At 46.7% G+C, this 26,602-nt stretch overlaps 3 protein-coding genes across 7 annotated transcripts in view; 1 reads left to right on the plus strand and 2 right to left on the minus strand.

The window, feature by feature from the left end:
* Window positions 1-2,641, plus strand: part of MAP3K13 (mitogen-activated protein kinase kinase kinase 13) — an 82,718-nt gene extending 80,077 nt beyond the window's left edge. For 2 of the 3 annotated variants that reach the window (XM_075099515.1, XM_075099516.1), the window contains 3 exons: window positions 1,247-1,544; window positions 2,227-2,324; window positions 2,414-2,641. In XM_075099515.1, the coding sequence (XP_074955616.1) occupies window positions 1,247-1,544; window positions 2,227-2,324; window positions 2,414-2,450 (433 nt within the window). In that variant the 3' untranslated portion in view covers window positions 2,451-2,641. Of the gene's footprint in view, window positions 1-1,246; window positions 1,545-2,226 lie in introns of all 3 variants that reach the window. The other variant, XM_075099517.1, reaches the window with a different exon arrangement.
* Window positions 2,642-7,673: 5,032 nt separating this feature from the next.
* On the minus strand, window positions 7,674-9,955 carry TMEM41A (transmembrane protein 41A). Of its 2 annotated transcripts, XM_075099528.1 has the most exons (5): window positions 9,805-9,955; window positions 9,566-9,719; window positions 9,107-9,268; window positions 8,462-8,600; window positions 7,674-8,119 (listed from the first exon to the last, which is right to left on the minus strand). In XM_075099528.1, the coding sequence occupies exons 1-5, from the start codon at window positions 9,900-9,902 to the stop codon at window positions 7,899-7,901; spliced, it is 774 nt and encodes a 257-aa protein (XP_074955629.1). In that variant the 5' UTR covers window positions 9,903-9,955; the 3' UTR covers window positions 7,674-7,898. The 2 variants fall into 2 exon arrangements, with proteins under 2 accessions (XP_074955629.1, XP_074955628.1); XM_075099527.1 differs by lacking the exon at window positions 8,462-8,600 and having other exon boundaries at window positions 9,805-9,951.
* Window positions 9,956-10,031: 76 nt separating this feature from the next.
* LIPH (lipase H) lies at window positions 10,032-24,966 on the minus strand. Of its 2 annotated transcripts, XM_075099526.1 has the most exons (11): window positions 24,675-24,799; window positions 23,314-24,131; window positions 20,404-20,771; window positions 19,581-19,689; window positions 19,369-19,470; window positions 18,249-18,338; window positions 16,960-17,127; window positions 15,908-16,003; window positions 14,799-14,910; window positions 11,976-12,149; window positions 10,032-10,372 (listed from the first exon to the last, which is right to left on the minus strand). In XM_075099526.1, exons 2-11 carry the CDS (start codon window positions 23,327-23,329, stop codon window positions 10,300-10,302), a joined length of 1,308 nt encoding a protein of 435 aa, XP_074955627.1. In that variant the 5' UTR covers window positions 23,330-24,131; window positions 24,675-24,799; the 3' UTR covers window positions 10,032-10,299. The 2 variants fall into 2 exon arrangements, with proteins under 2 accessions (XP_074955627.1, XP_074955626.1); XM_075099525.1 differs by lacking the exon at window positions 23,314-24,131 and having other exon boundaries at window positions 24,675-24,966.
* Between the last annotated feature and the right edge of the window lie 1,636 nt (window positions 24,967-26,602).

Here is a 26,602-nt window from a genome sequence, read left to right on the forward strand (position 1 = left end):
TAGATGAGTTTGCTGACTTACATGGTTCTTGTGTGATTGTTGCTGCTTCTGCGATTTACTAACATGGCAGACAAATTGCCTTTCCTGAATTCAATGTGATGACCTGTTATGGGTGTCCTGGCATGTTCAGTCAACTGATATTTTGTACCATTACTCTTGAACCCTGGCATAAGACAATTTCCACATTCAAGTAACTGTGAGCTTATTTTTTGAGCACACATACCTGAATTCTAGCCTGGCTGTTGGGATCACTGTCAGGTGATGTAGATATTCCCAGCTGAATTAGCTTGAACCCTACAGAACAACCTTTCTTTAGGAAAAAGGACTGTTAAAGAAAAATATGCTACAGGGAAGATCAGCTAATATGAACATGCAGCAGACAAGACCAAATAAGAACAGATTAATTTAAAGGTGAAGCTCTTGAACTACGTCATTCAGAAGGTGGTAGATTTCCATAGCTCCAAGTTGTGAAAGGCAGTGCAACACTTTGCAGAGCTCTTGCTACCAGCCTTGCAGACCAGTTATGACTCAACTGGAGAGATGTTCTTAGGGTGGGAAGAGGCTGTTGGAGAGTTGATGTAAAGCTTTTTCTAGGGGTAGGACCTGTTTTGCTCAAAGGCAGTTTTGGAAGGATCAAGCCTGTAGCCCAGTGTGGAGAAACAATCGGGCAGTATTGAGTGCAATGAGCCTGAGCGGTGTCTGCCAGGGAGAACAGAACTGAGCAGCCAGGGCTGCCTGTTACAGTGAGCGAGCCCTGCTCTTGTGCTGAAGATGCCAGTTAAAAGTACAGGTGCAAAAATCTGCTCTGCATTGCATGCTTTGGAAAGGAAGATGAGAGCTTTGCCAGGGGAACCTGTGTAAGGATGTAGCAGCCACTCTGCATTCACTGCACTACTAATGTTGTGAGGGTTTTGATTGTACTATATGTCTTGAAAGAAAGCTGCCTGATACCCTTTCTACACATCAGAAACCTTATGTTCAAACTGTAACACTGTGCTGGCTCACCAGCTCATTCTTACTCTGTGCAATGCGAGCATGCACAGAAACCTGTCCACTAAGAAGCTGTAACTTTTCTAGCTGGCAGTGAGCTCTTGGGGACAGGCTCACCCAGGGCTGAGTGGGCACCAAGAGTGGGTCTGTTGAGGCTAATTGTAGCATGGTAGATGAACACAGCACCCAGGAAATTGCTTTTCCTCTGCAATCAGAGGCACTGTAATACAAGCTGAACGACTCTCCTGGTTTGCAGACCTCACCGCTGCATTAGTAGTTGCCAGTCCTATTCAACCTTCAGCTCGGAGAACTTCTCTGTGTCAGATGGAGAGGAGGGGAACACAAGCGATCATTCAAACAGCCCGGATGAGCTGGCCACCAAGCTGGAAGATGAGCTGGCTGAGAAGCTGGAGGACATGTTGTCCCAGACTCCAGAGATTCCTATTGAAATCTCCACCCAGTCTGATGGTCTTTCAGACAAAGAGTGTGCTGTGCGGAGAGTCAAGACTCAGATGTCTCTGGGCAAACTTTGTGCAGATGAACACAGCTGTGAGGTGAGTTGTAAGTTCAGCAATTCCCTCTTCCTTCTATTGAGTAAAAAAAAAAAAATATTAGGGAAAGGAGTCCAAGGTCCAGAAAGTCGGATGACTTCCTGGGAAATGCTGTGGTAGATGTACTACAGCAAAGCAACTGCTCAAATACCCAGTCTTTCTCATACCTGGCCAGATGAGTAGACAGGGGAAGGTGGCACAAACAAAAGCTGAACATAATTTGCTAGTCAAAATGAGTGTGATACTGGGAGGACATCAGATTTGCAGTTGCATTAAATGGGATAAAAAAATTACACATAAAGTTAGATAATGGAAGGGATATAAACTGTCTGCTTCAAACTTATCAATTGGCAGCTTTGCTGACGAAGCTAGAATGATTTTCTTCCTTTTACTGTCTTTCACGTGTTTGGGAGGGGTAGGGCAGAGCCTGCTGCACCATCTTCTCATAACTGTCTCTGTATTTGATAGTGCTCTGACCAGATAGTCTTCTGCTGTCCCCTCGTTGAGGGGAGACAAGTGACCTTTGGTAGGGCGATGGTGTGCTTTTGATATCTCCTATGTGCTGCCAATTGCTCCTTCTCTGCTGGTGCTCCTTTGCCTGTCTGCTGTTGCAGATTGGGATGGTGTGGTTGATCTGCGGTGCAAGAATGTTGCTCAAGTCTTCCCCTTTCCTTTTGCTTTGCAGAACCCACCACAGTTTGGAGAATCAGACTGTGACTCTTCTGAAGGGGAGTGTTCTGATGCCACCGTCAGGACCAATAAGCCCTGCAGCTCTGCTACTTGGTAATACAGATCTCCCCCAAAGCTTCCTGATACTTGGCATTTTGATTTCCCTGAGATTCCACTTCATTCCCCTTCATCACACTTTACAGGAAGAGAAGATGCTTCTCCTTCCCACCCCAGGAGTGATTTGCAATAACCCGAATCTCTGGAAAATGTCCAAATGAAATTAATTCTCTTTGAGCATTTCAATCAAGAATGGCAGGGATGTATTTTATTGAATAATCTAGTTACTGTAACATGGATATTTATTTTTTTGACATTTTAACACTTTTTACTGTAAAGAGTGGATTGTATTTATAGACACACAGACTTGTTGCAAAAAAAAAAGTTCAGAAAGCAAGCACATTACAGAGAACATCCCGGGAGTCCTGCCTGGACAGCTTTGTGTACAAATGCAGGGGGATTCTCTTGCTGCTTTCACAGGGGACCAGGCCTCGTGGCCCTGAAGATTGGAGAACAGATGAAGAAAACTAAACCACTCAGTCTTATCAAATGAGGAAGCATAAAAAGACCTTACTATAGGGTAACCTGTGAACAAAGTGGATTCAGTATAACCAGCTGGGTCATTTTTAATCAGAAGGTGGACATGTTCCTGGAGAAAACTGGTACTGAGGTGCTAACATCCAGGGTCTTCTGAGTCGATACATCCCCAGGAATGTAATAGTGGGTTTTATTTTATGAATTTTTAGTTTCTTTTTTTAATCAGCATTTTGTTGTCAGATCCTGCAAATGTATTCTAACCTCGTCCTCCTGAGAATTGGTATAAGAGCGCTTCTTAACATCGTCCTTGCTTCACTCTGGCAGTGTTGACCTCCAGTTGAGCAGGGAAACCTCTTTCAGATGCAGTGTGCCATTTCCCAGTTTACTTCCTCCTCTTACCTCCTGTCTGTTTCAGTCAGTCAAAGAAATCAATCAAATCAGTGTTGGAAAAGCAAGAACTTGCAAACCGTGGAAAGCACATTCTGCAGAGCCTGAGCACTCTTCTGGGGAGGAAACTGGAGATGCCTGTACTGGACTTGGAGAAGCAGTCTCTCACCTACAACAGCATCAATAACCAGCAGAGAGCTGTGTGTTGAGGGGGAAGACTGGGAATCACTGGCCTAGATAAGAGCATCAGCCCTGCCCTGTCTCCTTATTCACTGTACATTCTTGAAAGCATTAACAGCTGCCTGCCCTTCATGTCAGGCTTTGTGCGAAACGGGTTGCACAGGGAATATTGATGGCTGTGGCACAGCTGTGTCTGGGGTGTACCCTGTTTCTCCTTCAAGCTGAAACTCTGCAGGTGAAAGTGAGGATAGTACTGGTATGTGACAGGCCGAGGCATTGGCAGATGAGAAAAATTTGTTTTCTGATAGAACTCATAGTGCCTTCCCTTCAAACACTACTCTTCTAAATCAATATTTAAAGAGAACAAAACGCTAGAGCACGTTTCCCCCCCCACCTTAGCTGATATTCCCCTGCAAGAGCTTTCACTCTGCCCTTCCTAGCATGCTGGCTGGCGTGGCTGTGCCACGGGTGCGTGGCGCATGGCCACGCTGCTGGGTGCTGCTCTGCAGACTGGCACACCAGCCTGAGATGAACGGCAGGAATGGACCGTGGACAGGTACTTCTGTTGCTTTGTTTGTTTACATTTTATGTTAAAATATTGGTTTGAATTTAACTGTGGTAATTTATAGCCTCATGGCAAAATGAAGGAAAATGTCTTACTTATACAGAGAGCAGTATTGTATGAGCTAAATTATCCCATATTTTTAAATTTTTGTAGCTGGACTACACACAGATCTTAAGTTATGATGTTATTTTATTATTTATTATCATTTCTGTCGATCAGAAGGTTGGCTTCACTGCTAGCACAATTGTAACCTGTTTGTGTGGTGTTACCTTCTCCCTGGTCACTGGTGGGGATGGGAGCAGAGCTGGTCTCCATGGCTGTCAGTAGCTGTCACCTCTTGTGATTTCCAAGGATGCTGTTATACCGGGGCAGAGAACCTGTCAAGGCTGGTCTGAGGGGGATGGATGCAGTCAGCTCCCTGGGCCCTGTGATACTCCCTGTGGTCGATGCTGCAATTTGCTTCTGTTGCCAGTAGAGTTGGCAGCCCCTGAGCTGGTGGTGAATGGTGATCAGGGAGCAAGTGGCTTTTGAATTGATCACAAAATGAATAACCATCAGAAGATCCCCTGGCAAGAGCATCCAAAAGGACAAGTGGGGAGGAAGGCAATCGCTCCAGGCAGCGCGTACAACATCAGGGGTGGCCAGCAGTGGATCCACATGGTGGATCCCCCTTGCAGGACCAAGCAGCTGCTGGAGAGGAGAGGGAGTGACCAGCTCACCCCTGCCTGCAGTAGCAATACTCAGCTCTGGGTGGAGGCAGAATGCAGAGGGGAGTGAAGCTCTTTTCTGGCCTATTTCTTGTTTCGTCTCTTTTTCCTATCCCTTGTTCTGCCTCCCAAACATTCTCTGTCTCTCAGCCAGTGGCAGGAGGAGGCGGTAGGGCCAGAGAGGCTTTGTTGTGCTGTGAGAGGGGTTTTGGTGTGGAAAAGGTGGTGCAGATGGTTACTCAGTAGGCTGGAGGCAGCAGGCATTTAGCAGTGGAGAACCGTGTGCATGTAACATACGCACACACACAGAGACAAAGACCAAACTATTGCATAAAGAGAGGTTGAGAACTACCATCAAATGTCCCCCACAGCAGAGGATGCCAGGCCTTATGCCCCTGGAGAGACTCTGCTACTCAGATCTGGCAGGCTTCATGAGCTCAATCAGGCAGGGCTGTTTGCCACCCATGGGCAGCGGGATGTCAGCCCAGTCCATGGCCCTGCGGTGCCTGCTGCTTGTGGGCAGCACTGGTGTCCTAGGGCAGCCCTACAGCAATAGGCCCAAAGCAGAGCTGCCTCCAGCTCAGGCCTGTCAGAGTCTCCAGGGACTCTGGAGAAGTCCCTCTCACAGGGACTTCAGTCTCTGATGATTCAGTCCTTAACAAAAAGATCCCAGAGGGGTTTCAGTAGTTGTGGTCTCTGTAGAGTGTAGAGCTCCTCCACAATGTGATGAAGCTCCTCTGGGCTTGCAGAGAAGCATAGATGCTTTGATGTGTGGGATTTTGGGACCCTTCTGGGCCAGCTGTCCCAGGTGTGTGCTGATTCCTGCCCATCCTTGCCCGGGGACATACTGGCCCATTCTGCAGCCTGGAAAAAGCAGAACTGAACCCTTCAGGTTGTCTGCTGCCACACTTAGCTCTAGTTTCTTTACATGCACGGGTCATTGCACTGTTATGGTCCAGCAATGCTCCTCCTAACTGCTGCCTCTGATGCAGTATCCCTCTGGGACTGCCACTAGGGCTGCCCTCCCTTGCCGAAATGTGTAATCCCAGCCTCCCCCTGCACACACATCTCGTGCCCTCGACTGCGTGTGGGCAGGGGTGGTTCACCAGCCCCCTGCATTCCTGGGACAGTTGCTGTCAGTTCTGCAGGGGGTTATATAGGCATTTTCCTTAGCAAAACCTGCGCGGAGTTGCACATGGACATGATCTGCACATTGCCATATGGGCACCTCTGCTGTGGTTTCTTGCACTTTCTCTCCTAGCAGGGGATGGGGCTGAGAGGCGTAAATTGGCCTGCTTCCTCCTTGCAGTAGCACCACATTTGCAGGACAGAAGTAAACCGTGGGTTCCCTTTTCAGCATCCCAACTACCCTGATCCAGTTCTCATGGCTGCTGACAGCTCCTGAACACTAGCCTAGATTTTCTCCCAGAGCTGAATGTTGCCTTCCCCACTGTTGTGTTAAGTAACCATTTCATCTTGGCCCTGTCCAGTAGTGTTCATCTCTCCTCCCTACTCTGCGGATTCCTGATACAAACTTGATTTTTTTTGTATTGAACAGTGTACAGTGATGGAAACAAGAATGACTATCAAAGCAAACAATGCATGGAATAAAAAGCCAGTGTACTTCAACGCTTCTCATGCTGGTCTGGTGATCTGGGAAGGGTTTTCAATGTACTGTGGGATCATGTCATGAAGCCTTTTAATAACTAATGACGCTAGAGAGCGGCTTATTGTTACTTGTCTCTGACCGCAGCTGAAATGGAACTACTGGGAGCTCCAAACTACACACATAGCCTACCAAGCACTTAGGTGTGCCCAAGTGTTGTTCTTGCTTGCCAAATGAGTAGTTTTTGCAACATGAGCTCAGGGGATTGAATCTGAAACCATGATTTCTCATCCTGGGAACTTCCCTGTCCCACTCAGTTCCAACCCCACTGATGGGGAAGGTGCTAGAAAGGATGAAGTATTCACTGCCAGCTTCCCAAGTGCTCTGGGATCTCCCATCTGCCTCCTTCCATGCCACAGTTTACTTCATCCTCTGACTGGAGGGTAAACTCATGGGAAGCAGAGCAAAGAGGTGCAAATACCAACAGCCCCAGAGCACAGTATCACCCCTGGGGGCTACTGTTCTCCAGCAACTGGGACAGAGCCTACCTGCTTATTTGGAAACCTAGTTACACATGACCAAATGCATATGTTTAAAGGTGCTTCTCGAGGCCAAATCACTGCCAGCCAGTGATTCTTTTTTTCCCCCTTTACTCTTTGTGGGGAGTAGCAGACACTGACAGACCTCAGCAGCAATGGTGTGTGTGCTGACACATGAATGATACAGGCGGCTCAGAGCTGGCCCCAAAACCCCCGTGATTTTGTTGCAGGCTGTGCTTACTTAGTATCTGAATGACGATGAGGAACAATCTTCTACAACTGTGCAAACTCTCCTACAGAAGGTACAGGGACCCTGAAACATCATCACTTGTTTCTGAACTAGGTACTACTGCACCTAACAGTGCAGAAGTGCACGGTTTGTCATTTTAGGCCAAAAATGCTAAATAAGTATGGATTTGGAGAGGGCAGGGCCTGCCTAGAGCTGGGAAATGCTGCTACTAGAGTGGCGATGAAAAACAGCCAAGGCTTTTGCCATTGCACCTCAGCACAGTTCCATGTGCTGGGAACTTCTCAGTGCCAAGGGATGAGGCCGGCCCGAAGAGCAGCCTGCCTCACCCTCAGAGCAGGCAGCAGCTGACACCAGTCACACCATCAAGACTAGCCAGGCTCACAAAGCTGGATTTGGTGTGAAGTGTGGGAGCCCAAGGGAAGCCTGGGACTCAGGCTGGTAGGGAGACTGCAGGGAGTGCGGTGCTTGGCCCCTGTGTTCAAGAGCTGGGAAGGACTATGGGGTTCTGATTTGCCTTCCTCCCAAGATGCCAGTACTCCTGATTTTTTCTTCCCATTGCTAATACATTTGTAGTGGGCTGGCAACACCCTCAGGCACACTGGAGACACAGGCAAACAGGAAACAGGCAAATTAACTGAAGTGTTCACAATGCCCCTGTATAACGCTCTCCGTGCAGATACATGCACAGTGAAACATTCATTAAAAATAAGATCCTTACACCTCCTCTTAGACGAGAAGGAGGATTAAAAACTGCAATTGTCCTTGGTCCACGGTGGCACAGAGCATGCAGAATATAACCCACAGGAAGAGACCTGCAGCTTTTGCAAGACAGTCCCCCACCATCTGGGGCACCTGAGCCATCACAAGCTCTTTTTGCCATTGAGTAACTGAACATGCTTGTCTTCATCCAGCTTCAAGTGCTTCTTGCTGTATTTCTTGATAAGGGTGCCTGGTATCAGTGCTGCCACAGCCATTGCAAGCAGTTTGAGCAGCGTGTCCCAGGAGAAAATGGTATCCAAAGAGGTGATTTGTGATAGAATGGCTCCTGTCTGCACACAGATGAAATTATATGGTGTAAGACCTGAAAGAATCAGAGCAGAAAAAAGCCTGTTAGCATCCCCTCCCATGTAAAATGAGCTCAAATATGCCCTTGCTGAACGCCAGATGCAGGGGTCTGTGTTCATAACTGAAAGAATGGGGTGTGATTCAAAACTTCGCTGCATCGGTGATGCATGCGTATTTGCAAAATGCTGTGAGACCTCTGAATAGAAGGGCAGCGTGAAGGCAAATGGCTAAATGGGGCAGAGTCATGGCTAAGACCCCGCTGCTCTGCCTTCCCCAACTCTGCATACTACGCAAGGCTTGGCGATGAGGAGAGAGGCAATGTCATGCTGCCCCCTCAGATGGTCTCCCCAGGCCTTACCGATGAGAACGGATAAGAAGAACTGGGACACAGGGATGTTTAAAATGGGAGCTGAGAGATTCAGAAACCAGTTTGGTGTCATAGGGAACAGCCTCAGGAACAATAAGAAAAAAAATAAGCAGCTCCTGTTCTCTTCCACCTGCCAAGAGAAACATTCCAAATTATTTCTGCTCTTCAGACAGCAGTAACATCTGAATGTCTACGCCAGTAGAGTGAACTTAAGTTTTCTTCTAACATGGGGCAACATAACATCAGTCCAGAACTGATGAAAAGAAACAAGTTCATGTATGTATGGGGAGTCCCTTCCAAGCAAGTGGAGAAAATGGGATCTAACCTGAATGACAGATCAGGAACTCAACAGCAGAACCACCTCCAGCTGTACAACGTGGCACAGTATGGCTGGAGGCAGTTCTTGAGCACAGGGGCTTCCCCATCAATCCATTACCTTACTTCTGATTTTCCTTAGGATCTGGGATTTTCTATGCACCCCCTTTGCAAACAGTCTTGCTCCCAAGAGCGTAGTTTGCTCCCAGATTAACTAATCTGAAGCATCCCCTGCACTTATTCATCTCTTTACTAAGTCAACCCAAAAGGCAGCCTCATCCCGGGGGCATTCTGGGTGCCTGCAGAACCTCAGCTGCTTACCTTTCTTTGCAGCTGCGCCACTTTATCAGGAAAGTAGTAGACGACGAACTGCTTTCCGAACGCACCAGAGAGCAGGTAGCAGAAGGTCGCTCCCACAGACGTCAGCGCCGAGCACAGCACCAGCCCAGTCCACGGCCCAAAAAGTGCTCCGGCCAGAACGTTCTGCCAAGGCACGACACCGCGTGAGGGCCCGGGGATGCACCCAGACACCCACACGCGTGTCCCCTCGGCCTGGCTGCTTGCAGCCGCCGTCGCTTTGGCTTCTGGAGGGCACCGCGCAGACCCGTTTCCTCCCGCGGAGCCGTGACTCACCCAGCACGGCACCGACCTTGCTCCTTGCCCCAGCAGGCAGCGCCTGGGACGGGACGGAGGGGCAAAGGGCCCCTCGGAGGACTCCGTACCGGCTCCCGCCCTGCAGCCCCCCGCCCGGCCCGGCACTGCCCCGCCGCCCTCCCCTACCAGGAGGCTGGAGCCGGGGATGGCGAAGCTCTGCTTGTAGAGGTAGGCGGCGCAGAAGAGGGTCAGCGCCGCGCCCCGGTGCTGCCGCTCGTAGTCCCGCAGCGCCTCGGCCAGCTCCCGCAGCTCCTCCAGGTCCGACGGGAACCGCAGAGGCCTGGGAGTGGGGGAAGAACACGGGGAGACCCGGAGCACCGGCCCGCCTCGCCCCCCCGCACCACCCCCTCCGTTCCCGCACCCACCTGCGCGCCTGCCCCGCGCTCAGCCGGGCCGACAGCAGCCAGAGGGCGGCCGTGGCGGCCGCGAAGAGGAGGAGCAGCCCAGCCAGCCGCCGCCACATCCCGCCACACGGCCCGCCCCGCCCCCGCCCCGCCGCGGAGCGGAGCGGGACGGGACGCGCAGGCGCGGGGCGCGGCCCCGGGGGCCCTGAGGGCGGGGCGCGGCCCCGAGGGCGCGGCGGGAACCTCACCTCGGAAAAGACGCAACGCCAGCATGTTTTTGTCACGTTCACAGCCCCTTTTATGAATCTTTGCCCTGACTACATCCGTTGACAGACCTTTAAAGGTCCGTTCCAACCAAAACCATTCTGTGACTCTATGACAAGAGGGTCTCCACCACGCTGCCGCTCGGTCTCCACAGAAGGAACTTTCAGGTGAGCCCCCCTTGTGGCTGTGAAAATGTTCGCCGCATACAGACGTAACGTCCAGAAATAACATATTTGGGGCTTAATTCCTGCTCTAACACGGGATGGGCTTGAAGGTTTTTTTGGTGTTCTCCATCAGGACAAGGTCGTATCTGCACAGCTGTGGTCTGCACGAAAACAGCACAAGCCAAAAGTGAAAAATGGGCTTTTTTTTTTTTTTTTCCTATCATCCCCCAGGCAAGTCTCCAAGCGTGCTGGAGGCTTACATAAAATAAGTCACGTTCTCAAGGCAACTGGCTTTGCCTAAACCAAGGTGGACTTGAAGCCTTACCCAGATCACAGATACTTTAAGTGTATTTTCATTATGTTCTACGTTATCTTCTGCTTTGCCTCATGGGAAAACAAACCAGCAAGCAAACAGGTATTGGCTATGAAGTTCACAGCTCTCTTTAAGTCAGTCTGCACTTGCATGACAACCAAATGGGTGGTCCTTCCATCTCTCCTTGCCCACCTGCGTGTTCCTGCCAATTCCCTGGTGTCAGCGTTAGGGATTGCGCTGCCACTGAGCTGAGACCAGGCCTTGGTCTGGCTTAGAACCAGCCCAGCCGAAAACCAGAGGGAATGCTTAGGCTTTCACCTGGGGCCACATGAGCAGTAGCCCTGGCATAGGGAAGGAGAGAGGGCAGGACATCCCTCCCTGTGACAGTGACTGATTGCTTAATGAAGTTATACTCATAGCCTGTGGCAGCCCTTCCTGGGGAAGACTGAATAGCCTCTAATGTAATGTTTAGACATTTGCATCTACTTTTTAAAAGATTAGATGTGGATCTGGGGCTGGAAGTGACTGTGGAGACATAGGACAGGAGAAGGGGAGTGTCAGTGAGAGGGAGCTGCAGAAGGACTTCTCTTGTTTGATATGCACAATCTTTTTCTTATTCTAAGACTAAGATAAGGGTAGCAGATTTTTATGAACTGCAAAGAAACATGTTCTGCAGCTCTGTCCTTTTTTTGCTATGCCCTTCTCAACTCTAATGTGCAATCCTTGTTTTAACCCAAATTTAGAGCATGTATGGCTTGATGTCCACATACTGTCCTTGCACACAAGGTCAAGCTGAGAGATTCTGTACTTGCTGAGCTCAGGCAGAGATCCCCTCCTCCAAAGGTGCCCTGAAAATCATGGAAGTTTAAGGGTAGGACCATAGAGTAGACAGAGGTTAACAAGGTGACTGAAGCGGCTGCAGAAATCTCGTCAGCAAATGACCTGGTAGGTACCTCATGACATTTTGGGCAGTAGTCAGTGCTTTGGGCCAGCAGCTCCCAGTTACTGGAATTCCAGGAGTAACTTAATCTCCCTGTTTGACTGGACATAGAAATTGACTGAGATAGAAAATGTGTATTTGGGGCTGGACATCTGTATTTCCCTGAGAGATGCATTTACTTTCAGCTCAGAGTTCAGTCCTGGACAGCTTCTCTGTAGCTACTCAAAGGTCATTTTCCTGACCAAATTTAAAATGTCAGACCACGTCAGAGTTAGATCACTAATTGCATGTTTTCAGTACAATAACACAAACTCTGTGTTCAAGTTCAGCTATGGGATTTGGGTGCATGCACTGAAGGCAGAATTTATTGCCAGTGTAGATGTGCAAGAATTATTAAATGTGAAATAAATATAATTATTCTGGATGAACTCAGCCAGGCCAGGCATCTGGGAGATTAATTTACTTCTGTCCAGTTTGCAACAACAGAAATACTTTGTAAACCTCTGCTTACCTTTCTGGATTTGTAAGTGACTGGAACCTCATTTGGAGAATCCTGAGTTTGAATTTTGGGCCAATGACAGATCCCGTGGAAAATGTCAAGGAAATTCTATCTACATTTTCAAAGTCCTGGTCAAATCCAATTAGCAAAGTGATTTGGTTGTACCGCTGAAAGGCTGCAGCTTCTCTAAAGATAAAGGAGACAAGGTGTCTGAGAGTCACCAAGGGGATAGCACCAATTTTAATATATTGGGTATATTATTAGAAACAGTGCTGGGGGAGGAGGAGGACTGAACCTATGATTAGTTTCTGATTTACAGGAAATGGGTATGGATTCAGGTCTCCAGCTATGAACCTGCTCAGCCACTTTTGCACTCAGTTATTTGGGGTGGGAGTGGGGATGCAGAGGTCTGATGCTGTTTGCTCTGGTCTCAAAGCAGAATCCTCACTGTGACTCTGTGCTGAACTTGAGTCAACCAGACCAAAATGATGTTTGTACATGACTGGTTGTGCAGACCTTTGACACTTTTTGACCCCGTCTCCCACAGCATCCTCCTAGAGAAGCTGGCAGCTCATGGCTTAGGCAGACATATTCTTTGCTGGGTAAAAAACTGGCTGGATGGCCGAACCCAGAGAGTTGTGGTGAACAGAGCTAAATCCAGTTGGTGGCCAGTCACAAGCAGAGTTCCCCAGGGCTCAGTTTTGGGGGCCAGTCTTGTTTAATATCTTTATCAATGGTCTGGATGAGAGGATCAAGTGCACCCTCAGTAAGTTTGCAGATGACACTAAGTTGAGTGGGGTGATCTGGACAGGCTGGATCGATGGGCTGAGGTCAATTGTATGAGGTTTTACAAGGCCAAGTGCCCCATCTTGCACTAGGGTCACAACAACCCCATGCAGCGCTACAGGCTTGGGGAAGAGTGGCTGGAAAGCTGCCTGGCAGAGAAGGACCTGGGGTTGTTGGTTGACAGCCAGCTGAACATGAGCCAGGAGTGTGCCCAGGTGGCCAAGAAGGCCAACAGCATCCTGGCTTGTATCAGGAATAATGTGGCCAGCAGGAGCAGGGCAGTGATCATGCCCTATACCTGGCAATAGTGAAGCAGCACCTGGAATCTTGTGTTCGGTTTGGGGCCCTTCACTACAAGAGGAACACTGAATAGCTGGATCATGTCCAGAGAAGGGTAACGAAGCTGGGGAAGGGTCTGGAGAACAAGTCCTGTGAGGAGCAGCTGGAGGAGCTGGGGTTGTTTAGCCTGGAGAAGAGGAGGCTGAGGGGAGACCTTATCAGTCTCTACAACTACCTGAAAGGAGGCTGTAGTGAGGTGGGAGTTGGTCTCTTCTCTCGAGTTACTAGTGATAGGATGAGAGGAAAGGGCCTCAAGTTGTGTCAGGAGAGGTTTAGACTGGGTATTAGGAAAAATGTCTTCACTGAAAGAGTGGTGAGGCACAAGAACAGGCTGCCGGAGGTTTTTAAAAATGTGTAGATGTGGCACTTTGGAACATGGTTTAGGAGTCATGGTGGTGTTGGGTTGGCAGTTGGGCTTGATGATCTTAGAAGTCTTTTCCAACCTGAATGATTATATGATTGTCTGATCTGAACACCAAGTCATCCAAGGAGTTTGCAGAATATGTTGCTGTATATAACCAGATTTAAAAATCTGGTTGTAACAAAACTGTGTGGCTAAGGTAGCTCTACCAATGGAAGACTCTACACTGGGAGTATTAATGTCCCTAACTATATTTCTGGTAGTTCGCTTCTGGCAAATGCAGCAGAAACATCTGTGAAACAGTGCAGGTTTGACTGGAATTAATAGAGAGTAATCCAACTTCTCAGGATAGGAAAATGGCACAGGCTTAAAGACATTAAGCCTCATAGGACTGGGGTTTGAACTTCGTCCTTTTTGACAGAGTGGCTGGTTCTACTTTGAGATGTGCATGAAAACTGCCCTGGTCTTGGGACAAAAGTAGCAGAGATGCTCACAAGAATGCTGCAGCCACACAACACGTTCTTTATATAGCCAGTTGTTGTAAGGCCATAGTTTCAGGTTTCCCATGAGGGTGAATAGTGCAGATGTGACTGGAAGTGTATCCCGGTTGCAACACTTAAAACGACTGGCCTTGTTTAGAAATTTTAGGAGGCCTGACAAATAGGACAAGTTTTAACCTGTCAAAGGTGTTTATGACCTGTGTGTGTGTAAGCAAGCACACTGCCTGGTGGGCTGTCACACGCTCAGCAGAGCAGGACGATCCTGTTGTGCAGCCCCAGGGAGCTCTGCAGATTGCTCCAGTGCAAGCAGATACAGCTGAGAGAATATGCAGTTAGAGACACTTGGGAAAACTAGTTCAGCGTGACTTGTTTGGCTGAAGTGTGTTTAGATCAATCAGGAATTTGCATGTCCACATAAACACCAGTTATTAGTTTGCCTCTCCAAGTGGAATTATTTGATTTGGGTGTTACGTATTCAGGCCCAGGTTCATCTCAGCTGTCTTAGGCACCTGGAGCTGGAACAGAACACTCCCAGGAAAGGGAAGAAAAGAGGGGGAGATGTGTTTTCCTTCTGCTTTTGTGGAAGCCTAGGACTGCTGTGCCACTGGCTGAGATTGTCCACTTCAGTCCTTGAGATGACTGAGAAGGGTCCAGACCAAAGGGCTGGGCTGTCAGCTGGCGTGCGCTGGGGGAGTCTGGGAAAATTGCATAAGGCCAGGTAAGCCCTAAGGCATGTACACTATCAACTATCAGCAGAGAAGTTAGAGGAGGATATCTTGCCTTCTCCCAGATGCAGTTGAACCAAGTTATTTGCCAACATTACCAATCTGATGATCTGTAAAAACTTACGGATTAACTTTAGATTCTGCCTTCTTCCCAGTTTCATCAGCTAGTACAATGCTGAAGGTGCCTCTTCTGGTGTCTGTGTTCCACGTAATAATATCCACAAAGTAGTGATAAACTGAGGGGAGAGAGAGAGGGAAAGAGGGTGGTTAGACTTGCACGCTCTGCTTTCCAGCCCAGCTGTGTGCCTGTCTGGGGGCAGAGCTGCAGGTGGAGTACATCATTCTCCTGTTTGCTCATTGGACACAACACGTTCAATTTATCTCTAAAATCTCTTTCTCCTTCCTTTGCAGAGATTTCTAACAGGAATATTAAGAGATGTCTGGGAAAGCACTACAGGAAGGGCTCACAAGTGGCATGCAAGATGGCCTCTCTTTTGTGGCTTTCAGCAGGCTGCCTTTCACTCCCTGCCTTCCCCATTCATTTTCAGATTGCCTTTTCTTTCTCCTGTCTGCCTCTGAAGCCCTTCATGTCTGTTCTCAGCATCTGTCATTTGTCTTCTCTTTCACAGAGCAGAATATTCTGTTTCTTTCTCTGATCTGTAAGTCACTGAATTCACTTGCTGACCAGCGCTGGAGCTCAGGCCATAATCCCTGCCCATGGCTTGGTATGTTGGTGATAGTGGGGGTGAGGAGAAGCCTTGGTGAAACTTTTTTTTTCACTGATTCCCCTTGCCTGGGCCCCTTCCCCATGCCATTCACTTTTATCCAGGGTAGCTTTTTTACCTGTTCAGCTCAGAGCATGTCTTTGACTCTCATTGTTCCCACATACCTCTTACTTGCACAAGAGAGTGGTGTGTTGTTTTGAAACACAGTTTAGAAATTACCCTTTTATGTTTTATTTGAATGTTCTCAACAAGTTTCCTAGCATTGTAAGCAAGATGAGCCTGTTCTTGCACATCTCTGGGGAGTAGTTGGCTTTCTCAGCACCAGGCAGGTTTGCAGGTAAGGAATGTAACAGCAAGACTGCAGATGGACATAATTCTATCAAGCAGCCACTGGCTTTGTTTCTAAAATGCTGGCTGTGATGCCAATAGCAAGTAACCATCTCTGCTTGGCTGTTGCTGAAGGAGGCAATACACAAAGAAAAATAATCTCAGAATCTTAGTCACTTACTGCAAAATGGCTCTTTTTCTGCTGTATCAAAAAACATACTTGTCACTGGATGGCTCTGTTGTGTTAAATAGCTTTTCCACTTATGGGCATAATAACCTATAGATGACAGATTGAAAATGAAACAGAGAGTTACTGCACAGGTATATAAGCAACTAATTACTGAAAATAACAAAGCAAGTATTTAAGAAATAGTATATTGCTTGCCAGCTGCAAGGTAGTACTGTGTGACACATGCTCCCATACTCTGTAGACTTATGCCAGGACTTAATTATACTTGTGTAACTAAAGCCGACTGAGGGTCTAAATATTCCTGGTTACTGTTCAGCACTTATTGTAAGATTGATCTTCTTCCACATCGGATACCCATGGTCAAGAAGGACTTAATTTTGCAGTACAGAATGAAAATCATCCCCTTAGCTTTGAAATTAATTTCCGGAGGTGTCAGTTGTTTCTAGCCTCAACATTCCATCAACATGCCTTTAGCATCAACATTTCAGAAATGGCAGCCTGAATCTGGGCTGTCACATCCAGGCTAGGACACCTCTGTGGGTCAGTTACAAAAAAGCAGAATAGCCTTTGTTCACCCCTCTGCCATTCCTTTTAGAGTCAAGAGGGGTTTTGTGGTGCTGAAAATTCCTTAGAAAAGATTCTGTTTTAGCAAGAAGATGCCCCTATCCCTCAAACTCTGCATCTGACAGACTTTAATTCATTTTTCCTGTGACTTTAGTGTAAAGAACCCAAGTCTTGTTTTGGCTTTTCTAGTTCAGGATCCTTTACATGTGGATTTCTGTTCTAGATCATAACATGATGTGACCATACAAAGAGCAGGGAAATTTCTCAGGCCTCTCTTGCCTGCAGCAGGGGCTTGTACCTCTGCAGAAGCCAAGGAGAGACCATCTCAAAAACCTCCATGGAAATAACTTACATCCTTTTTGCAAAGCACCATGTTGTGTTAGTCCGTTAGCAAAACATTTGTTACACACCAAGTTTTACAATGGGCAGCTCTGTCAGACAGGTGTATTCAGGATGTATTACATTCTCTGGATCCTTACCTAGGATGGGACATGGCATAGGCCAAAAAGTTTCACAGCTGGTACATTTGCCATTCCTGTAATTTCTGTACGAGTCACACGGATATGCAGTGATATTGCAGCTCTGCTTCAGGGATGACATGAACAGGAGAACAGACCTCTGGTGGTCACATTTAAAATACTGCAATCCTTAATCATACATAGGGAAGAAATATTTTGTTAGCAATCCTCAAGCTTCAGGAAAACACTGTTAATGCACTGGCAAAAGAAGACACACCGATGGACAGTTACTGACCAGTCTGGACGCAACAGGTGGCACTGGGGAACACTGGGCTGTGGCAGAGCAGTGAGGGGGCACTAGCCTCTCCCTTTGAGCGCACTCAGCTCTGCCTGTGTCTGCTGTTCTTCTTGTCTTTTTTGGTTTTAAAAACATATTTGTTTGTGTTGTTACTGCAGTTTCAGAGGATCCAGCTATGGATCCGATTCCATCTCAGGTGTTCTCATCTTTTTTCTGCGCTCAGGCCTGATAGCTGGATATTGCTTTTCTTTTTCGCACATAGCCTTCCATTTTGGTGTAAAAAGCTCTTTACAAAGATACAACTAATAAAACGAGTTGTTGCATGAGCAGCAAAATGAGTGAAGCCTCATTTCCTATGGATTTTTGTTTCAGGCTGGTTTTCTATGTAGATTCTCTTGGGTCTGATAAGGGTTGAGTTCACATTACTGCCTTTTCTTCTGGGAGGTATTTTCTTCACCCACCTTTCATAAAACCAGTTCTGCTGTCAGGCTGGAAAGGAAAAAAGTGTTCTTGCATTCAAGACTAGGGCTCTACCTGCCAGACTGCACTGTCACTGCCAAGGAGGACGCATTGGATTCAGTATAATTGCCTAACCCACATTCATCTCAAACCTGTTTTCTGAACAGGTTCTTGCCATTGCTAGTCCTTGGGGTTTTGTGTGTGTTCTAAGTAATTTAAAAAAATATATCCCACAGGTTTTCTAAATGTAGTCACAAAATGAAGGCACAAATCTACCTGATGACTTTTTGCACAGAAAATTAATATCATTTGCATTTGTGACAGAGAGCAGAAGGATTACCACTGACTCTTATGTCTGCCTGGTGCACATCGGCTAAACTCACGTGACGTCGGTGTACCACATCAGTGCTGGGAAGAAATTGCTGTCATGGCTTTGCCAGAATATGGTTTTCATGTATTTTCTAAGCAGTGATGATGTTTCTCTGGCCTTCTCCTCTTTTCTCACTGGAAACATTTTGTCAGTGTTTGTGCAATTCAAGGCAGAATTAATTACCAGAAAATATTGTCAGTGGACAGCCAGGCTGGTCGGTCCCGCCGTTCGGGTAGAAGTCTATGTGGCCTAGTGCTTCTGTGTAACCTAGTCCTGACAAAAGAAAACATCAGGGGTGTGGGGAGGGAATATTAAATCGTAAAATGCAGAAGAAGGAAATATAAGAAACTACCTGGAAAAAATAATAGTTATTTAGCTCTACAATGTCTGCCTGTGCAGCAATATTAATGTCATTCATCTGTTTAGGCAGCAGGCCAAACAATTGTGACCCAGCTGTGTCATTTTAGCAATGGTATCAAATATCTAAAATAAGTCTGTGAATGTGAGAGCACAAAATCTGGTTTTTTGTGCCGCTGCATGCAGGAGAGGAAAAGGGACGTGAAACACTGGGTTTCATATTGCTATGCTGCTGAAGTCAGAGTTCTTGGAGGGACTGGGAGAAGACGAGAGGCAGCAATGAGGTGGGAAAGCCAAGCGCGGGGAGTAGGATGTCAGTGGGAGCAGAGCAGGGGGCTTGGGCTTGCATCACACTGCTGGCCTGGCTGGCGGATGTGAAGACGTGCTGTGCACTGGCTGGGAAAGCAGAGGGCTGAGGGAGATTCCAGATTCACCCTAGGGGAAGGTTTAGCCCATGGGAGGTGGAATGAAGACTGGAAGCATCATGCAGGGAGCTACGGGTTTGGGGACAACTGATGTGCTGTGCAAGGCATTGAGCTGTGTGATGAGCTTTTGAGATGCTGCGTGCTTTGAGGCAGGCTGACCCTGCAGTGTAATGTTAGTGCGGAACCGCTCCGGCAGGAGTGTGTGCTGTGGCAGCAACAGGGCACTCCTGTACCAGTGCCTAAGTCCTTGTACTTCATAAGCCAAGAGGCTATAATTGCTGTAGAACAGCAGCATGTTTTGAAATGCAAATAGAACAGCAGCTCCTGAAGGAGTGCTGAGCACAATGTGGGTAACCAGGCCCACAGGACCCTTCACAGCACCAGTGAAGGAGACTGCTGCCCCCTTGGGCCAAAGGAGCAAGGATCCCCCAACACTGCTGCCTACCAGAGCCTCCGCTTTCCTGTGCTCCCCATCAGTCTCTAGGTTTCCTCATAACAGCAAAGAGCAGAAATGCACATACCATCAGTATCCGAATGAATGACATCAACAAACTGTGCATCTGTAGGATCCAGCCTTTCGCTAGGTGGCTTTCCTCTGTACAAGGGACCTGCTGGGTCAAGGCCTGCAACGCAAAACCGTGCGCATGACATCACTTCAGTACTGTGCAGCTCACTCTGCTCACGGTGAACAGCTAATCTCAGAGCTAAAGGACTGACAGGAAGAAGGGCTTACCTGTGATTCTTCCAAGTGTACCACCAAACATTTGTCCCACAAAGCCAGAGATGTGTGCTCCCAGACTCACTCCTATCATGTGCATGGAGTCAAGTGATGCTCCATCAACCTGAGATTTAAAAGTACCTGAGGTCATAGCTTTTAGGCACATGAAAGGCATAAAAAATATCAGGAGGAATGTAAATGCATCTCTCTACTTTTCCCACACTTTTTCTTGATGTGTTCCACTCTGTGTAAGTATTCCCCCTTTGATAGTCCCATAGTACAACTAGCACTCACGGTGAAGGCCCATATCTGAGAGCCGCCATGGGAACAGTTCGTGCAGTGGTTGTATTTTCCTGAGGCAGTGACTACAAGTGTGGACAGGAACAAATATTCATGAGCCGCATGAGCACAACTCCAGTTGCCCACATGTGGTTCCTGCAAGGCATTAGCAGGCATAACAATCCTAATGATCCAGTGTCATCGACTGTGCCTGTGCCACAGCTGCGAGGAGCTGCAAACTGTAGCTGATCCCCATAAGCTGACTTTTGGACATCCAGAAAGTGGAAATGAGTTTCTTTGTATGGGAAACATATCTGTGGAGTTTTGTATCCAGAAATGTAGAGACTTAAGAGTGTAAACTGGATATTGCAACAAAAGACTGTCGCACCAAATCCAAGGGTAGAATTTGGCACTGCAGTATAGCTGCACTTTCAAAACCAAATGCATTCCTTTTTAGGAGTTTATTTTCCCAGACATCCTGCTGTGTTTAAACTGTTCCTTTGTGCCCTTTACATACTGTGCATTAGTGACTATATTATAGTGTGAACATTCAACTTACCAACATTTCATCAATAATTTTCTTCAGAATCTCAGCAACTTTTTTGCCGTTTCTGGAAGCATTACTGTAGATGAGAGTTGTTGCCCCCTGGTTCCAGTCCACAAGGATGATGTTCATGTCTTCTACGGAAAGCAGAAGATGTACCAAGTCAGGGATCCAGACCGGGGTAGAGCCTGTGAGTCGGTATCCATGGATGATGAAGGTGGTTTTCTTGGTCACATCTAAATAGTTGGAGGCTGTTGAATTGAGCTCTTCAGCACAGTTTGGGTTCTGTCTGGTGTAGAGCAGCAGCTTCACTTTCAGGTCCGTCCCTATCAAAGCGTTGCCAATGCTGAGAGCTGTGAATGCAGGACATGTCTTCCCAGGATCTGAAAGGAGCAGTGTGGCAATCCTGAGGTTAGCACCAATATGTTTGCTTTGACCCTTTCTACCTGCCAGCCCTGCACAGGCACTGGTACATATGTTGTGAGCTGTCTGAGCTGGGGCTGCTTCTTTCCTCTCTATCATGTTCATGACTGGAGTTACCCTGAAACTTAGGATTTTTTGCCATGTTGAAACAGAGACAGCAAGTGTACCTTCTCAGAGCAGCTTTCCCTGAAACAGTACAGTCCTGCTTCCACTAGCAGCTGGAAGATGGCATGGACTTTCTGAAAAAATCCCACTAGTGTGAGGAAGGTGTTAGAGACTGACAACTAGGATGGTTGCTGTATTGGTCTGAGCAACCCAGATGCTCTGGACAGGTTCTAGGGTAAAGATACATACTTGTGGTTTGTTTGTAACTCCAGTCTGGAGCTGACAAGCTGCAGAGGATCTTGCTGTTGTGAGGGGCAGCTCAATGATTCATTTGTATTTGCAGATGCAGCCTACTATTTCAGACTGAGAAATGGGACACCCGTTGGCTGCATGAGATATGTTACTGATATTGCTTTGTACACAGCTGAAGAGTAACTGAATTTTATGTAAGTGCTGCTTTATGGGACAGTCTCTGCCATTTGAAAGCCTGTCTTTGTTCCTTGGTTTTCCAGCAGAACACCAGCTGAGCCTTCAGAGTCCAATACAATCTCCAACAGGGCATAGAATATAACTGCCTCCAGACAGACATTGCTTATGAAGGCCCTCCCAGGTTTTGTAGCCTCTCCCTGGCTCACAATCCTTTTCCCCAAATCCCCTTAATATTATTGAAGCACCTTGTGGGAGAGGATGTCTCCCTCACACATATACCGCAGTAATTGTTCAGGCTGCAGTTGCTAGAGAAATCTTCCTGATCTTTGTTGCTTCAAGGGCTGTGCAGTAGGTAGAAGGGTTTAGAAAACCTGCAGCTATAAGCTAATTGTACTCTAGAAAATCTCCAATACTCTGTGCATTTTAATTTCTAAATTATGAAACTCTCACAGTTTCTGTGAGCACCTTTCCCTTTTCTCCTCCTATGGAAATTAGGAGCATAAGAGCGACATAAATGTTATGTGCCCAGCACATAAAATAATCTGCTCAGTTGCCATAGTTCTGCTAATTACTTTGTAGAAGTCCCAGGAGCTCCAGAAATAAAAGTTAATAGGCTAAAAGGATGTTGTGGTTAAGTCCAACTGGATATTTTAAATTGCTACCATAAATTCAGAAATAAATTTTAACATTTGAAATCCACGGAGTCTTTCCTGAATAAAGCCTATGGTAAAATATGAATAGCAGGACAGGAGTGGTGGAAAATGAACCCTCAGCCAAGCAGTGTGAACATCAGTGGCCTTTTGAATTGAGGGTGTTCTGCCTCTGTCATCCTTCAGCTGGGGCTCCCAGGGGCAGTGTGACTCTGGGCTCTGCTTGCAAGAGTAAAGGCGACCTGGGTGGCTGTCTCCTGACCAGCTTGCTGTCATCTCATTCTTACAGTGCCAAGATGCTCCAGAGAAACAGCAGCAAGACTTCTATGACACTGCTCATGTGGAGATATCAAAGTAACCAGCAGAGAGAAGTTATAATTTTTTGCTGATATACACGAGCATACACAGTGATACTTAATGACTGTCCTCTAGGTGCTACTGCAAAATAAAAAAAGTTATATTTATTTTTCTAATAACTAGAAATTGTTTTCGTTATTGTATAGCGTTATTACATAGTATTGTTAAGCATCTTTACCGCCACTGAAGCTGTAGTAATACACACAGAAATGCCAGGCAAGAATTACTTCTATATGGTGCTAGATTGCACTGATTGCTTAATTTGTTTCTATATCCCCTGCATTGTGCTGAGACTTGCCCAGAGGAGCACTATGTTTGTCACCAGCCCAGCCCAAACCTTCTGGTAAATAAGAGCCTTTGAAGAGCTGATCGGCATTTGCTAATACCTAACACAGGAACTGTTTAAAAAGCCTTGTTATATCTGCACCAAGTCTGTTAGATTTGTTCTATTTTGATTAACAAAATCAGATCAGTGCTAATAGTGGGGGAAAACCTGCCAGCTTCTCTTCTGGCAGGCTGGTGCATATCCCAGACTCACCCACCATGTGTTCCAAAAGCTGGCACATGAGGACAGCCAGTTACCCTGGCTTTGCTTTTCATTCTGATAAGCACGGTGAGTCCTACCCAAACAGCTGGAAGTGTCTTTGAAACTCCAAAATTATTTCTCTGATGGGGCAAGAGACTTATTGATATTAACTCTGCAAGCAAATAAGCGAGGTGGAAACTCACACCCTGGCACTGTACTTAACCCGTGTCCAACAGACCACTTCCCTCCAGGAAAGGTGAATAAATGTGGCAATTAACTCAGTGTCCTGTTAACTTGCTCCCAGCCCTGTCTTGGCCGTTAGCTTGCTGAACAGCCTCAGGCAGTTCACTTTTCTCCCTCTGCTCATTGTTCTGACATGTAAAATAGGATGGCAAACAACAGATTTCTGGGCAAGGTGCTCTGACATGGCAGCACCTGTAGCAGGGGGCATACTAAGTCGTTAAACCGCTGTTCCTACATGGGAGCTGGACATCTTTTGTCTCGAGCCTGAGATCAGCCTCTGAGGTGCTATTGCAGCAGGAGGGGCACTTCAGAATAACTTGGTCATTCCTTTCTCGGAGACAGTGTTTGCAGGCTTTTTCTTCCTTCTGTCCTGGATGTTCATCCTATGGAGAGACAGGGTTTGCAATAGCGGCATTTTGGGGCTGTGATCTTGAGGCTGTCTGCATGAATAGAATAGCAGCTGAGTTTTTTAACTCCACTGGTCTGTCCTCTTGCAAAGTAAAGTTCCAATGGATTTTCATTGCAATGGGTCGGTCAGTGGTCACTTGGCCAGATTTGTAGTTGTCCTAGCTGTGGTCCTCGGGAGACTGTACTGCCACATGGAGCCCGAGAAGGGGGCTGCTCACCCAGTCAACACCTTGCACAGACCTCAAAAAGACGTGTTGCTTCTTCTGCATCTGCCTGCACTTTCACTGTTGCTCAAAACACTGTCACCTTGCATGGGATTTTTACAGTGTGTTTCAACAGACTGGTCTTATGCATCAATAATGAAGTCTTCAGCTTTAAGCACACTTCACTTCCACACAGCAAATCTCAGCAGCATTGTTGAAGAATTCCGTCACTTTTCCACAGAGAGTCTGCCCTCTACCTCTTAAAATGATCTTCAGTATCTCATTGGGTTTCCTCAGTGCTGTTTTATACAATACTCTTTTCCACTTATTATTACTGCATTTCCTACATCATATTTAACAAACTTAGCAAAATGTGACCCCGAGATTACTCCAGAGAACCTGATGAAATACAAGTTAATATTTATAAGAATGTTTCTTTTTTTTTATCCTGTTTTTTTCCCCTACAAAGCAGAGAGCTATAATTTGACTTGCTCCCATGTGTATGCTAACACAAGGCAGTACATTTGTTTATTGTTATACAGGTTGATTCTTAGTAGGGCTGTGAGGATATCAAATGAAGTTTATTGTTCATAAATGGTAATTCATCCTTTGCGTCTGTCATGTAAGACACTACTGAAAATAAATCATTCTTCTCTGAAGATTTCAAATTACATTTTCAGTGTCAATGGATAGTACTTATATAAGAGAAATGTTTGCAAAATGATGAAAAGATAATAAAAATGACTTCTGGTTTTACATTTGAAACTCTTAGAGCTGACTACGTTCATGTAACCAGTATAACTTGCTTTGCCAAAATAATGCTAGTGAAAAACCCCACGCAGTAACTATAATGCAGAGGGTAGATATATTTGTGCTTCTGCAGAGCACAGGAAGCATGTTATATTTGACAAAAACATTCAAAACACACTGTTGATTTCTTACCTGTTTTCACCCCGTACAAAAGGTAGATGAACATGACACACAGCCTCAGCATAAGGACTTCCACATGGAACTTCTATAGGTAAAAGATTTGAAGGATCCCACAATTTCTTTGGCATGTGTCTGCTGTCTCTGACAAGAGTTTGCTCTCTTCTTCTGCCAGTAACAGGAGGTGTGGTGAAAGGAGGAAGTTGCAAGTCAAGAAATTAAGGCCAGTCTTTAGTTATACAACTAAAGCTTCTTCTTAAAAAGGCGAGGCACCTTCTATTCTACCAGGCTTCCTTATTTTAAATATAGTTTGCCCTGGGGAATGACTAATCAAAACCACAAATGGTTTGGTATCATGCTGTAAGCAGCAATTTGACTACACGTATTGAAACTACAGAAATCATTGCATGCCTGTTTGTCTTTTGCAAAGAATGTCAAAAGGCAGCGAAGAACACAGGTGTCACTGCAAGTCTGATAAGCATCTGGGCAGGGCCAGCACTTGGTTTCACAGGGCCCTACATTGGTAGCATTCATGACGATCCCTGCTCTCCTACGTCCCTCTAGCTTTCCTGAGCACTGTGGCCCAGCATCCCTTCTAACCCACGAGATCCTGTCGTCTCAGGCAGGAGGCAGATGCACAGCACAATGTTACCAGTTCAAGTCAATCTGGCTCTCCATTGGCCTGCCAAGCAACTGCTCTCTTGGATGACACTTGTACATCTGGCATCCCCACCACATTTTCTTGCAGACCTGATGGAACCTCATAAATCCATCTCTAATTCAAGTGAGAAAGGCTTTTTTTTTTCCCCCTGCTTGCTTGACAGGAGGAAGAAGATGGCAGATGCAAAGACAACTGCCGGGGCAGGAAAGGAAGTCTGAAATTGGAGCTGGAAGATCTAGTGGCAAAATTGGAAAGATGAGGGTGGTGGAGAGTTTGTAAAGGGATGAGAGAGGTGGGGAGGGGAAGGGAGAACAGGGATGGCTGCAGATAGAAGCTGTGTGGCAGCTTTGCCTAATTTTTTCTTTGCAAATTCTTCTAAAGTAAGCCAGGGAAAGGGAACATGGGGAGGATCAGAAACACCTTGTCAAGCACAGGCTCTCTTTTTCCCCCCGGTGATGATCCAATGAGGAGCTGAACAGTTCTGAGCTGCATAGCTGTTTCTTTGGTCCATGCTGTACATACTAAGCTTTTTGACTCTGCTAATTCTTGGGTTAATCCTTAACTCTCCCTGCTGGCTGTCTGCAGCTCCTTCTTGTTCAGAGAAGTGCATGCTGCTTTTCTGGTGCAGGCACGGCTTACACCGCAGAGGAGCGCACCCAGCAACATGTGGTTTTTTCACAAGCAACTTGAAGCTGTCCAGCCTCATGCAGCTCAGCAGTCTCACAGAACATGCGCCGTGCTGGGATCCCATTTACTAATCACGCAGGCAAAAGTTGGTTTTTGTTATTTTGAAGAGGATAAACATTGAGAAAAGACACCAAAAAACTTCTGTGGAGTCTGGAAGCTGCAAGCTATATGAAAGTGCTTTTTCTGATGCACTGGCAGAAGAAAATCATTTGAAACATTGTTTTCCTTCCAGTTCCTTTCTCACCTCTACCAGTAATCCTAAACTCTGTCAAAATATTTTCTCCTTAGCAAGTTCTGCCAATGGTGCGCAGGAATCGGTCCAACAGTGAAACATGCAAGATGAACAGAAGGCTTTTACCTATTGCAAAAGACATTTGAGAATCAGAGATAAAATGAGATAAAGAAATCAAGAGGGCCTTGCCTTTCTTCTCATCACTAAAAGGGGTAACAATTTATTTCCTGAAGCTAAGCCCCCCTTGTTTCTTTACCCCATCACTTTCCTCAGACTTCCGTTTCTCATCTGAGATGGCTTATCCAAGTGGCTATCAGCTCCACAGGTGGTACACTGTGACTGGAAGGCTCTTCCTTGTAACTC

Source organism: Phalacrocorax aristotelis, chromosome 7 (assembly GCF_949628215.1).
Source record: "Phalacrocorax aristotelis chromosome 7, bGulAri2.1, whole genome shotgun sequence".
NCBI lineage: Eukaryota > Metazoa > Chordata > Aves > Suliformes > Phalacrocoracidae > Phalacrocorax > Phalacrocorax aristotelis.